The 14,875-nt window shown below is 42.5% G+C and overlaps 1 protein-coding gene across 1 annotated transcript in view; it reads right to left on the bottom strand.

The window, feature by feature from the left end:
- SFXN5 (sideroflexin 5) overlaps window positions 1-14,875 on the bottom strand; it is a 205,617-nt gene that overhangs the window by 165,516 nt on the left and 25,226 nt on the right. Inside the window, exon 3 of the mRNA XM_006862888.1 lies at window positions 6,327-6,404. Within this exon, the coding sequence (XP_006862950.1) occupies window positions 6,327-6,404 (78 nt within the window). The remainder of the gene's footprint in view (window positions 1-6,326; window positions 6,405-14,875) is intronic.

The raw sequence follows: 14,875 nt of genomic DNA, 5'->3' as shown, positions 1-14,875 counted from the left end.
CCAATCAGATAGCTGTCTTCCAAATTTCTTGGCATAGATGAGTGAGTGCCTCCTCTGCTGCCTTACTTTCTTGAAATATTTCAATTTTTATTCCATAATTCCTGGTGCCTTGTTCTTTGCCAATTCCTTCAATTCGCCTTGGACTTCCTCTTTCAATATCACTGGCTCTTGATCATATGCAACATCTTGAAATGGTTGGACATTAACCATCTCCTTTTGAAGATTCAAAAAATGATTAGCATAGAATTTAGCTTTGTGGGTATACTGATGAATGTAAGATGGGTTTGCAAAAAATCTTTTGTTGTTATACCTGCAGACATATTTTCATTAAAAGAATAATTAATTTTGCTGAAACACTGCAAAAAAAATTGTATCTAAACTCTGGTGTTCCTCCTCTGACAGTGTCACTGATGTAGGTTCACAAATACTAATTATGACAATATTATAGCTAAAACCCAGTCCATGGTGATGGCACTGCTGCTGATACTACTGAAGATTTAGAGAGCAAGTACTTCTAAGCTTCTGGTATTCCCAGCAAAGTCCAAACATATCTAACTCCATTCCCTGCCTGCCAGAGAAGGACTTGCCATGTGGGATCTCTGGGATCTCAGCTGCCCTTTCTCCTTGATAGGTCACAGACAGAATCCATCCAGCATGGCACCTCTGGGCAGCCAACATGCTAAACCAGGTGCAGAACAGGCACCTGAAAGAGGTTGGCTGGTCCCCAACCTCAAGAATGTGGACAAGCACAGCCACTCAGCAGTAGCCAGTGGTCCCGCGCAGCAGGTTACCTGTACTCCTGGATGACTCCAGGAGCTTTCATTCTGGTCTCCTTAGCATGACTCCTCCAACCCTCTGGCACAGCCACAAGCTTGTGCCTACCACAATAACACCTTCATGTTCCTCCCTTGCTCAAAAGCTTTCAGTAGTTTCCTGCTGCCCCACCCAATACATCCAACATCTCTCCTTGGTTTCCACAGGATTTCACAGTCTGGCCTGTAACTTCTCACCTTCCTCTCTCTAATCTCATCTTCTACCTCCATCACTGGAGTCCTGGTGTGGCACTGTAGGGTAATATACTGTACTACAAAGTCGGTTTGATCCTCAAGGTTGGCCGTTCAAGGTCACCAGCCGCTCCTCAGAAACTCTATGGGTCGGAACTGAATCAACAGCTCTTAACAACAATAATCTCTATAACTACCTCTCACTTTCTCTTGCATACTACACCATTCTACTTGGCTTTTGTCTGGGAGTTACAGGGGATGGCTCCACCCACCCACTGAGTGCCTACCTCTACTGCCTTTCAGAGTTCACTTGTCTCCTCCCTCTGTGAAGCCTTTCCTCATCACTTGCATTCACAGGGCTCTCTCTCCTCTGTACTCCTATTACCTTAGCTGCCAGCCCACCCTCTAAGCACCCACTTATGACTGCATGTGTGGCCTCCTTGCCTGTGCTGCAAGCTGGCTCCAGGTGGACCCTAGCTCACATATACCCTTGACTTGGTGCTCATCTACTACATATCTTTATGTACTGGGTGCTTAACAAACAGCCCCTGCCTGGAGGGCTTTGAGACCTTCACAAATGCCAAGCTCCTCCAACCACAGCCTACACACCACTCCCCACTTCTGCTTCCTGATCTTTGTGCACATTACTCCACTCTACAGAATAGCATCTTCCCTTCCAAATTCACTTTCAGATGGTGGGTGGAAGGTGGGTGTTGGGGTCCAATAGGCCATTTCAGATCTCTGTCCCACCACATACTGTGTGTCCATAGGCAAGTTTCTGAAGCCTCAATGTTTTTGCCTATATTGTTGTGTGCTATGGAGTCAATTCCAACTCATGGTGATCCTAGAGGACAGAAAAATGTGCCATAGAGTTTCCTACACTGTAAATCTTTATGAGAGTAGATCTCCTGGGGAGTGACTAGTGGGTTCAAACTGTCAATCTTTTGGTTAATAGCTGAGTGCTTAACCCAGGGCTACTTTTCTTGCTGATGTTGTTGTTAAGTGCCATGTTGTTCTGATTCATGGTAACCCTGTATAGGGTTTCCAAGGAGCAGATGATGGGTTTGAACCACCAACCTTGTGATTATCAGCCCAGTAGTTATCCTGCTATATATCCACCTATCCACAGCAGGACTGTTGCCAACAGAAGGGTTAATATGAGTATCTGCCTAAAATAGTTTCTGTGAAGATTAACTGAGATAATCTAGTACTTAGCACAGTACCTGACACATATATAGTAAACATCTGATGAATGGTTACTCATCACCACAGGGAATCTTCCAAATTTAACCCCACCCATCCCCTGGATCCTGAAGGAAGAAGTCCAAGGAGCATTGAAGTCATTGGCAAAGAACAAGGCACCAGGAATTGATGGAGTACAAATTGAAATGTCTCAACAAACCCATGTGGTACTGGAGGCACTCATTCATCTATGCCAAGAAATTTGGAAGACACCTACCACAGCCATCAAGGCAAGCAATCAAGTCCCTTCAGGAGAAACCCCCTTCCAACAACACTGAAACTCAAAACCTTATGAAGCACAGCTGAAAACCCTATGGAGCTCACTTCTGTTCTGAAACACATGGGGTCAACACAAATCAGAATCAACTTGACTACAGCTGGTCATTTTGTTTCGCTTGTCCCTATGCATGCCAAACCATTCCATCAAAAGCCTGGCATCTAAAAGTACACATAGTGAAATTTATCAACTTTTTAATAAGTTCACAATCTCTGGGTGAAATACCAGTCATCCACGAACAGAACAACCAAAGCCACTAGGTGCAAAATACTATATTTATACACAGCCCCTGGGTAGATGTTATAACAGGTTATGTGACAAAGTATAGAAATACAAGAGTGGAGGGTGGTTCTCTAGCACTGCCCAGGGCATCAGGCAGGCAGGCAGGCTCGGGCCCCACCACAGACTGCTGATCCACACAACTGCAAAGGACACCAGAGCAGATGCGTCTGTACATACCCTGTTCCGGCCTCTGAGGAGCTTCTTCTCTCCCCCTCTGGCACAACGAGTCTCCTTGCGTGGACTGATCTTTCCTAGAGCTTCCTCCTTACCAGTACCCTTCTCATCCCTCAATTCTCAGGTGAGAAATCCCTTTCCCTGCACTGGTAACTCCTTCCATAACATTTTGTCTCTTTACTGCCATTGCCTGGCTTCTGGGAGCCCATGAAGCCAGAACCTCAACCAGCTGCTTCCTTATTCTATCCCCCAGGCTGTATCACCAGGCCTGGCCTGTAGGAGCTCCATAAATACAGACTGAGGTGAGCTGGACTGAAGGAGGGCTGATTGTTAAATCACCTGCCCTTGGAAAATCCAGCCAGCACCAGTGTGTGTAGTGTTGGTGGCAAAGACCTTCAGCATGGGCCTGGGAGACTCCAACCCAGCTTTGTGCCCCAAAGTGTTAGAAGAAAGCACAGGCAGTGCATCACAGAGTTACCAGTGAACACAGGGGGGATGACAGCAGAGGAGGGACAACATGTTTTGAATGGAAAAGTGAGTAGTTCTAGCAACTGATTCAGCAAAGGTCAAAGTCAAAAACGAAACCCATTGTCACTGAGTCAATTCTGAACCGTAGCAACCCTATGGTAGTGGTGGTGTTGGTTATGTGCAGTGGAGTCCGTTCTGACCCATAGCGACCCTGCACAGGGTTTCCGAGGCTGTAAATCTTTATGGGAGCAGAAAGCCTCATCTTTCTCCTACGGAACAGCTGGTAGTTTCAAACTGCTGACCTTGAGGTTCACAGCCCAATTCATAACCACTACGCTACCAGAGCTCCTTCTAGCAACCCTGTAGAACTGAGTAAAACTGCTCCATGCAGTTTCCAAGGCTATAATATTTATATAATATATTCTCCTGTGGAGCAGCACGTGGGCATGAACCACTGACCTTTCAGTTAACAGCTGAGTGCTTTAACTGCTGTGCCGCTAGGGATCCTTAGAGAGAACAAAACAGTCCCTAAATGCCTGCAGAGGGGCACTTTATCACAAGTTAGTCTGTCACCTCCCTGACTTGGTAAAGTGCAGGGCTTAGGGACCAGGTACCATAGAAAAAAGGGGTTAACCATAGGCCTAAACACAGGAGTTGGTTCCAATCTGTATAACAGCACTGGGATCTTTAGCTCTCTTCTGCACAGCTTTCCAGATTCTTACAACGTTCACCTGTGTCCCTAGATGCTGAAAGTTTATCAAGCTACTAGAGAAACAACCCAAATGACCCCAAATTTGGGAACACTAGCCACAGTGGAGGATGGTGGGAGGGAGAGCTAAAAGCAAGGAAATTAAATGAAGGTCTGTAGAGTGACTATCAAAACTGTAGTCTCCTTCCCCTACTTGTTCTCCAGAATATAGAGAGATGAGATGATAACTGTATTTATAAAACAGGAATAGGTTTTATTAAAAAGAATGAAGGAAAAGAAAGCACAAGAGCTCTTGGAGATTACAAATATCATAGCTGAAGTAAAAAACTTCAATAGACATGTTGAAAATAAACTCAAGGAAGTATCTTACAAAGCCAAGTAGAATGACAAAGAAAATTAGTGTCAATCTAAGATGTCCATTATTTGGTTATAATAGAAGTTCCACATAGAGAAGAAATGATCAAAGCAACAGTATACAAAACATCACCAGAGCTGAAGAAACAGGAATCTTCAGATTGAAAGGAAGCACCAAGAGCCCAAAATAACGAACTGGAATTTCAGAAATAAACTTCACAGAAAAAGAGAAGAACGTAAAAATTCCCAAGGAGAGAAAACACGTCACAGTAAAGGAAAAGGATAGAAATGGCACAAGAGTTTTCCACAGCTACACCTGGGCCGCTGTGAGTTGAAACGGACTCAACAACTGGAGCTGGTTTTATGTTGAATATCTGAAGACAATAGAGAAATGTCTTCAAAATGCCGAAGGAAATCATTGTCAACCTAGAACTCTCCCCTCAGTCAAATTTCATTAAGGATGAGTACAGAGTTACAATTTTTCAGAAATAAAAGGACTTGACCATTTTCTTCCCATTCATCCTTTTCTCAGGAAACAACTGGAAGAGGTACTCTACCAAAATGAAGATGAACACCACAAAAAAAGAAGGTCTGGGGCTGGAGGGAGGTGGAACACCAACATTTTCAGGGGGTAAGATGGAACTGAAAGACAAGGAAGGCACCAAGAATACCGGAAGGCTGCTGGAGGGTGCAGTAAGAATGAGGCAATTATAATTCCACATAAAACACAAAGTTAAAGAAAGGAAACATAAGTAGGAAAGGAAAGGAAAGGAAAAATAATGTGACTCTCTAGTAAATACCATTTTTATAATTATACTAATATAATATTGAATATTCATAGACTCAAAAAGCATAAGTCTGTTGGAAGAATGGTAGGAATGGGGAGAAGTGTGTTTCTGTTGTTGCCGTTGTTAAGTGTTGTCAAGTCGACTCCAACTCATAGCGACCCTGTATAGGGTTACCGAGGAGCAGCTATTGGGCTTGAACCGCAGACCCTGCCGTTCAAATGGCTTTGCAGTCTGGTGCATTAACCCACAGCCCTACACCAGGACTCCTTCTGACTCATAGCGACCCATTATAGGGTTTCCAAGGCTGTGTGTTTATAGGGGTAGGTAATAAGATAACTGAATCCTCAACTACCATAATAGATCATGAAAAAGACTAAATTGAGAAATAGCAGGGAAAGTAAGCATATTTGTTTCATATATAGATCTCTGACTGGGAAAAAAAAAACAAACAAAAACAGCTAAAAGTAGATGCCATTGGGGAAGAGTGAAGAGAACTGAGTAAAAAATATGGAACACAATGATATATATATATATATTTACACGTTTTAGTACTATGTGACCTTTTGAACTATACACAGGTATCACTTGAAGAAAAATTTAACTTTAAAAATTTGTAAAGTAAAAACGTTCAAATAAAAATAAATTTCTTGGCACACTAACCAATGGCTTCTTTTTTTATGGTGTAAATGTTCCCATCATAGCTGATTTCAAGTTAGCACCATGGTATCACTAGATATAGAGGTGGGAAGAGATACATATCATCAGCTCTTGCAAGCCTGTGTGGCCTCCAGTACACCAGTGCCTTTGGCCCTCTCTAGCCTTATCAGCCCCTATGCTTTCCACCAGACGCAGGCTTCAGGAGAAGATCTATCTCTTCCACAGAACCCGAAGTCCACAGGGATACACAGCAGAAGCAGTAAAATGCTACTGAGGGTAGAGAGGGGGTTCTGGCTGCAGGGAAATGGTTGAGAATTATCATCACCTCTTCACTCCCCATCTGCCATCACTCCCACCTTCAGCAGAAGTACCTGTTCATTGGTGACCCCAGGGCGCAGGGTTCCATGCTTATAATCCTCCAGTAGCTGCACAGCTTCTCGGAGACGTCTCTGTGGGGAAAAGAAAAAGGGCGTTGAGGGGCACAGATTCAGGGCTTGTTTCCTTTGTAGGGTGGCATCAAGGGCAATCAAGTACTGTAATGTTTAGTGTGCAGGGCCTTAGGGGCACATACAAAACAATAAGACAATATAAAAGGACACACCTTAAATGTTCTGCCACAGGAAAATGACTAAACTGTGGCCTGGTAACACTATGGAACATTATTTGGCAGTTTAAAAAGTAAACGAAGAACTGCTTACTCCAAGGTGTAGAGTGAGAAAGGGTTTAGTTCTTTCTCAACCCTGCCTTTTGCCAAAATCTTTTGTGTGGGTTGTGTTTGTTTGATACAATGAATGGCATCATATTGCTCTACAGTTCCAAATATGTAAGGAGCTCTGGTAGCATAGTGGTTATGAATCAGGCTGCTAACCTCAGGCTCAGCAGTTCGAAACTACCAGCTGTTCCATGGGAGAAAGATGAAGCTTTCTGCTCCCAGAAAGATTTACAACCTCGGAAACCCTGCACAGGGTCACTATGAGTCGGAACTGACTCCACGGCACATAACAAAAACAACATACAAATATGTATACAAATGTATCAAAAATGCTCCACCAGACTGGCAACAGGTGTTACCTCAGATAGGGAGAAAACAGCCCATGATTGTCAGAGGAAACGCTCATCTTAATTGTAATATTTAAAGTTTGTATAAAAAGAACATACTTTTGTATAATTTCTTTCAAACATTTTTAAAATACTAGTAAACATTTAAGGAGCTCTGGTAGCGTAGTGGTTACGAATCAGGCTGCGAACCACAAGGTCAGCAGTTCGAAACTGCCAGCTGCTCCGCGGGAGAAAGATGAGGCTTTCTGCTCCCGTAAAGATTTACAGCCTTGGAAACCCTGTTCAGGGTTGCTTTGGGTCAGAACTGACTCGACAGCGCTTAACAATAACAACAAAGGAAACATTTATATATTAAAATACATATGACTACAGTAACTGATGGGAAAAGGGAGGAAAAAAGCTAATAAAATTGCAGGATGTTTTTAATTTAAATAACTGAAGAGATAGCAACAGTGATAGAAGGCAGCCATTGTCCACCAAAAGACTTGTACAAGAAGAATGTTCACAGCAGCACTGTTCATAATAGCCCAGAACTGGAAATGACTCAAAAATCAATAGTAGAATAGGTAAGTAAATAGGAGTCTCACACATAGTGGAATACTATGCAGAAATTCTTTTAAAAGTGAACTACAAATACAAGTACATGTCTGAATCATACAGACATAATGTAGCAGACTGTATTTTCCAAAGATGGCTTCCCCAAAACTTTCCATCCCCCAATACTTCTGGAACCTCCCCTCACTCCGATCCAGAGTATATATCCCCTCCCCTTGATCCCAGACAGGCCTTTGTGACTACTTCAACCAACAGAGGAGGGCAGAAATGATGCAGTGGGACTTCTGATGCTCAAACACCAAAATACCTTGCACTTCCACCTTGTTCTTTGGGGATGCTCATTCTTGGAACCCAACCATCATACAAGAATGAAGTTCAAGATCCATGTGGATATGAACTGAGACCCATGGCCCATAGCTCCAACTGAGCTACCAGGTAGCACCAGCTTGCCCACCATGTGAGTGAACTATCTGAAACGGATCTTCCAGGTCCCAGTCAATCTGTTCTTGCTGGTACCACATGGAACAGAGACAAAGCACTCTCTTTGGGCCCTGTCCAAATTGAAGATTAGTGAGCAAAATAATGAACTGCTAGTATTTTAAGCCACAAAATTTTGGAATGGTAGGTAGCTAATACATAATGAGGAGTGAGGGAAACCAGACACAAGAGAGTATATAAAGGAACACATGAAAAAGGAACCTAGGGTGGTAGACGTCATTATAGTGTCACCTTTGAAAGGTAATACTGATTTGGAAAGGACAAGAAAGAATAGAATAATGGAAATGTTCAATGTCTTTATCTGAGTGGGTTATACTGATATAAACAAACATACTGTGTGAAAAATGGTTGAGCCATACTCTAAATATTTTGTACATATGTTTTATTGTATGAAAGCTGTACTGTAATTTGTATGAAGGTAAATCAAAAAGTACTATTATAAAATAATTGAAACACTTATTAAACAAAAATAGTAAAAAGTGAAGTTAATTGTTCCTTGATGTAGCCTACATATAGGACTGCAAACTTATAAAAACATGATATGAAGTGAGGGGAGATACACAAAAATGCCCAATACCCATATTGCAGATAGTACCCATATGACCTAGCTTCGATGGCTTGATAATCAGAACTCAAATAGAGAAAGAGAAAGAAATTTGATAAAGGAAACATGTATAAATTGCTACAATTTGGTGAAATTGACTTATACTTATGGTTGTAATAGCTCAAAATACCAACTGAGAGGGAAAGAATCTTCACATCAAAGATCAAACTTATCCCCTCTGTACACAGGGTTGATAGAGTCAGGCAACTTAGACAGTGGCTACCTAAAACAGGGGGCTATAAAGGCATGAAATGGCTGGCTTACAAGTTTTCAAGAGGGAGTTTAGTTTCAGAGTATGCAGGGAAAGGCAGAATCCCCATTGAATAAGTTTCATCTTATCTAGATGGGTCTGGTGAAAGGAGATGGGGATAGATTCTTAAAATTCAATAGTGAGTAACTGTTATCATGACTAATTGCAATTGTCACAATGGTAAAGGTAGACATTTTGTAACATAAAGTGGGGTGTAGTTAATCTAACATTTCAGGAACAAAGGACCCTAGGACCATTAAGGGAGAAGAACACAATCAGAATGTGGACCCTATCCACAGAAGCAGCAACACCAGAGATGAGGAGGAGGCAGAGATGAGGACACGGAGAGAGAAAACAGCTGAGAACTCTAGACTCATGGAAAGAGAAAGCTGTGCACAGGTGGCCAAGAGGCAGGCCTGCAGAATGTGCCCTTGGGTTGTTTAAATTATTATATATTCCCTAGTGTTTTTGTGTACATCAAAAAGAAAACAGAGGGAATAGAAGGCAAATACTGTTGAATGATGATGCAAGGGAGGGGATTGTAATCATTGCAATGAAATGAAATATGATAGGATGAGCGCAAAACCGATGTTCTCCCATGTAAACTATCACTCAATTCAGAATAAAAGCTTTAAAAAAAAACTTCTAAAAACAGTGTTTGTATCTCTCTAGCCCTTCTGGTGTGGCACTGTAGGATAATGCACTGGACCGCAAGGTTGGTTTCAGCCTCAAGGTTGGCAGTTCAAACTCACCAGCTGCTCCTCAGAAAACCTATACAAGGTCACTATGAGTCAGAACCGACTCATTTAACAACAACAACACTTCCCCCAAACAATTCCATGCTCTTTGATTTACATCATGTCAAAATGACAGTTTTCGAAGGCTTGAGGGTCTCAAATCGTGTCCCTTCTAAATGTCCTTTGAGTTTTAGAAACAAACAGTAGTCTGAAGTGACAGGATCAGGGCCACAGAGTAGATGGAGTAAGGTTTCCCAACAAAATTCTCATGGGACAGCCCAGAAGAATGAGCAGGTGCACCGCCCTGATGGAAAAAATGCCTCAGTGCCACTTCCTGGCATTTTTCTCACCAATGTAGTTTTCAGTTTTCTTAAAATGTCTTCATTATAAGCCCCCATGATTGTCTTGTTTCCTTTGAAAAAAATCTATCAAGATTACCCCTTAGGGATCCAAAATAACAGTTGCTATAACCTTCTGAACTGGTATCTCTGCCTTGACTTGACCTGGCCCAGCACATCCTCTCAGAAGTAATTGTTCTGATTGGACCTTGTTTTTGAAGACAACCTAACAAGACTAAGACAAGTGTATTACTGAAAAAACTTGTCTGTAGCCATTCACCGATCATGGAGACATGTCAAAACATGTTTTGTTTGGAATGAACCTGTGCATGTATGAACTGGAACCCTAGCAGCAATACCTTTGGATGTATTCATGTATGCATATATAAGTCCCTGGGAGGTACAGATGGCTAAAATGTTTAGCTGCTAACCAAAATGTTGGTTCCACCCCGAAGTGCCCGAGAAGAAAGATACTTACAAAAAATCAGCCAATGAAAATTCTGTGGAGCACACATGGCGTCAGCATAAATTGGATCACCAGATTACCAGACTCAATGGCAACTGGTTTATGTTGTATAGCAGAAAAATTAACAACAAATAGACAATGGTAAGAGAAGACAGTCTACAACAAGGGTCAGATGAAGGGCCCAGACATCAGGGATGCCCAGTGTGATGCAGGAAACTAGCTGAAGTCACTCTATTTATTCCCCTTCTGGCTGAGGGGCATGGCTGGCTGGATCTAGGAGTGCAGAGAGACCTCAGTGGAAGTACCTTGGTCTAAAAGGAGGAAGGCAGCACCAGCAAGACTAGAGGTTTGCTAAGCTGGCAGATAGCGTGGTTGCCCAGGAAGAGAAATGAACAGCTACCTCCTAGACTGTATCAGTAGAAATAACTACTGACCCAGACAAGTCGGCCAGACCAATGTCAATTTTTCATACCAGTGTGCAAAGTACCTGTGCCCAGCCCTGGTCTAACTCAGGGCTGTCTGCAGCAAACCACTGGTTGTCAAAAGGCCAGGAAAAGGAAGCCAGAATACTAAAACCCTGTGGCCTTCTGCTTTCAAATGTATAGATATTAATTGTAAAAGTCCCTTCCCAAAATCTGTTTTCAAAGTGGAGATAGCTTTGTGGGCTTGTTTGTTTTCCTAGTTATATTTAATTCATACTGTTTCAAGAAAACACCATAAAAAAATAGAAAAACACGAAATATCATTTAAAATCATCTGTAATCACACCACTAGATAATCACTGTAAAAATGAGGCTGATTCTCTTTCTAGTTAATACATTTGGTTTTCAACAAAAATGAGATCATATTGATCATTCTAACTTGCTTATGGTTGTATAGGTAATACGTGAGCAATTCAGTACTTGAACCCAGAGTCAAACCCTTCCTTTGTCCAGCCCCTCTTACACCCTATCAAAGCCTCCTAGTGATACAGTAAGCTCCCCACCGAAGCCATTTCCTCTACTGCACAACCACCGCAGGCCTGCTTGCACAATGAACGTTCCACTTTCCAACGCTGAATGGTGAATGGCCCCGTGTTCTCATTAGTTTTCCCACTTCAGGGATTCTCCTGAGTTCCCATAACAACCTGGCCAGATTCCATCTCATTTGACATGGTCATCAAAGGGTGCCAAAGAGTCCTGAGTTTGGCAAAAGGCAGGGTTGAGAAAGAACTAAATCCAAAGTTCCTGAAGAGAAGTCTGAAAAATCCCGGCCTGAAGGAAGCTAGAATCTTGGGGGTGGGGGGAGCCATAGGCTAGCCTTTAAGAAAACATTGACATGGTAGGAATTCCAACTCCCAGTGACCTTTAGTGGATTTCAGAGCAGAACTACTTCTTGGGGCTTTCCTGGCTATAATCTTTAAGGGAACAGATCACCAGCCTTTATTTTCCACAGAGCCAATGGGTAGACTCAAACTGCCAACTTTTTGGTTATTAGTACCAGAGCCCTATAGGCTGGCTTTGGATGGTACTCTCAACCAGAAGTCCCACTATCAGAGAGACTGAGGAATCTGGTCTCAGGCGTGGTGGGACAGACAAGTCCCAAAGCAATTTGTCATGAGGGGTCCCTGAGGGCTGGCTGTTGTGGGCACTAGAAGGCAGACCTCCCTGCTTTCCCCTTTCACCCTGCTGTATTGTGAGGCTTGGCAGAAGGGCCTGAGCACTGGAGGGGTGGGGAAAGCCTGGGAGGTTTGTGGCAGGGTGATCTCTGCAGGAAGTCTTTTCAACCAGGAACAAGCAAGCAGCAGCAGCGGATATGAAAAGGATTTTGAGGGGCCCTGCTGGTTCACAGACAAGGCAGCCCCTCTCTGGAGCCCTAGCAAGGGTGGGGGAGACAAAGCCCAGGCTGCAACTTGCCAAACTGTCTCCTTCATCAGCCTTCCTGCCTACCCAAAAGTCATCCATGAGGATGACTCTTTGCCTGGTCCCCAGAAGGTCCCTCTGGAAATACATACACCTAGGAGAGGTGTGAGGATTGAGCAGAGGAGTCTACACGCCTCCATCCTGCCCCCAAGTCCCTGAGGGGGAATGGGTAGGAAGCAAAGGGGCAGTCTCACTCGCAGTGTTTGAGTGGTGACCAGAGAGGGTAGGGCATCAGAATGTCCAGGAGAAGAGACAGTGACACGGGAACAAGAAAGAGTGATCAGAAGCAAAAGGAATCTGTTGTAGAGGCGGGGAAGGGCACCACAGCCCAAACTCAATGCAGACTGTTAGTCTTTGTGTGGTTAATGTTGTTGTTGTTAAGTGGCATGGAGTCAGTTCCTCCTGATGGGTTTGAACTGCCAACCCAGTCCTGATCCTACAGTACCACACCAGCTAATGGAGATATCTAAATGATTGAAATATACTCCTAACATTTGCCTTATTATAATCATATCGCATAAATATTTGATGGTAGTGGTATTACCACATGAGATGAGACAAGAGGCCAGGAGGAATAGCACTCCAAAATCTTTCACACCTCCACCTTCTAGCAAAATGAACTGCCTACCCTCTGGGTCCTGCAGGCAGTTCTCATCTCCTGACCCTGCCATATTGTTCCCTTCACCAAGACACCTTTCCTCCCCAGAGTCGATCACCATCCCTAGCTTCTGACTCTCCCTGGCTTCCAACATTAGAATAATTACCTACTCATTCTACCCTATAATACACCCAAAATAGTACCCGATTACTACACCAGTACTAGTCTGGACTCATATTGGGTTGCTATTATTAATGCTATTCCAGTTAGTTTTCTAATGCCCTTCAGCATGAAAATCTGTCACCTACTCATTCCTTTAAATGATTATTGAAATCAGAAAAAAGTAATTAAAAGCCTAATGCTTAATTAGAAGTAACCTGTCCATACATCTATGGCCAATTGATTTCAAGGGTGCCAAGTCCATTCAGCAAATGATGCTGAGACAACATCTCCACATGGACAAGAATGAAGTTGAACTCATACCTCACAGCACATCCAAACAGTCACTCTAAATGAATCAATGACCTAACTATAAGAACTAAAATCAGAAAACTCTTAGAATAACACAGTTTCAGGACCTAGTTTTTGACAATGGATTCTCATTGTTGCTATTAAGTGCCAGTGAGTCAGTTCTGACTCATAGAGATCCTGTACAGGGTTTCCAAGGAGTGACTGGGGGGTCTAATGCTTATCCCAGAGCACCACACTCACATTTGATATAAAAAGCACTAGCAACAAAATAAAAGAAATGGATTAATTGGACATCATTTTTTTTTTAAATGCATCAGAGGGACTTTTTCAAGACTGTGAAGAGAGAACTTAGAGAAAGGGAGAAAATATATTGGGGAATCACATATCTGATAGAGTTTAATTTCTAGACTATATATACATATATAACTTCTTACAAGTCAACAACAAAAAGACAACCCAATTTAAAAGTGAGCATAGGAGGATTAGATTGGAAATGAAGGGGGCAACACATTTATATTAATAGGGGAAGAACAGCTTAGAAAAGGAGGATGTTTTAATGGTTAGACAACTCACAAGAAGGTGATCAGTATCACTGGATTGTATGAGTCTATGTAGAAATTGTTGAACTGATGTATGTTTACCTAGGCATATCCTCAACAAAAATAAAAATAAAATAAATTATAAATTTTTTCAATGCACAGAGGACTTGAAAAGACATTTCTTCAAAGAAGATACATAAATAGCCAGTTGTTCTTTTTAAGTGCCATTGAGTCAATTCTGACTCATAGCGTCCCTGTATAGGATTTCCAAGTGATGTGAACCATCAACCTTGCAGTTAGCAGTCCAGTACTTATTCTACAACACCAAACCAGGACCCAAAATAGGCAGTAAGCACATGAAAAGATGCTCAGCATCATTCATCATTGCTATTAGAGACTTTTGAACTGATTCCAACTCACAGTGACCAAACGTGACAGATGAGAACTGTCTTATAATATCTTCTGAGTTGCAGATCACCAGGTCTTTCTTTCACAGATTCATTGGGTGGGTTCAAACTGCAAACCTTTCAATTAGCAGTCAAATTCTTAATTGTTGGAGCCACCAGGCTCCTTTAATAGTCACTCCAAAACTAAAACACCCACTGCCATCGGCTTGATTCTGACACACAGCAATCCTAGAGGACAGAGTAGAACTGCTTCATAGGATTTCCAAGGCTGTAAACTCAAGATCGGCAGTTCGAAACTACCAGCCATTCTGCAAGAGAAAGATGAGGCTTTCTGCTCCCGTAAAAATTTACAGCCTCGGAAACCCTGTACAGGGTCGCTATGAGTTGGAACCAACTCCACAACAACAATAAAACCTTTACAAAAGAAGATGGTCTCATCTTTCTTCAATAAAATTGCTGGTGGGAGGAGAACAAACAAGATGGCAGATCGGGTGGAC

This window comes from Chrysochloris asiatica, unplaced genomic scaffold (genome assembly GCF_000296735.1).
Source record: "Chrysochloris asiatica unplaced genomic scaffold, ChrAsi1.0 scaffold00052, whole genome shotgun sequence".
Lineage (NCBI taxonomy): Eukaryota > Metazoa > Chordata > Mammalia > Afrosoricida > Chrysochloridae > Chrysochloris > Chrysochloris asiatica.
This window is presented reverse-complemented; position numbering and strand designations above follow the sequence as displayed.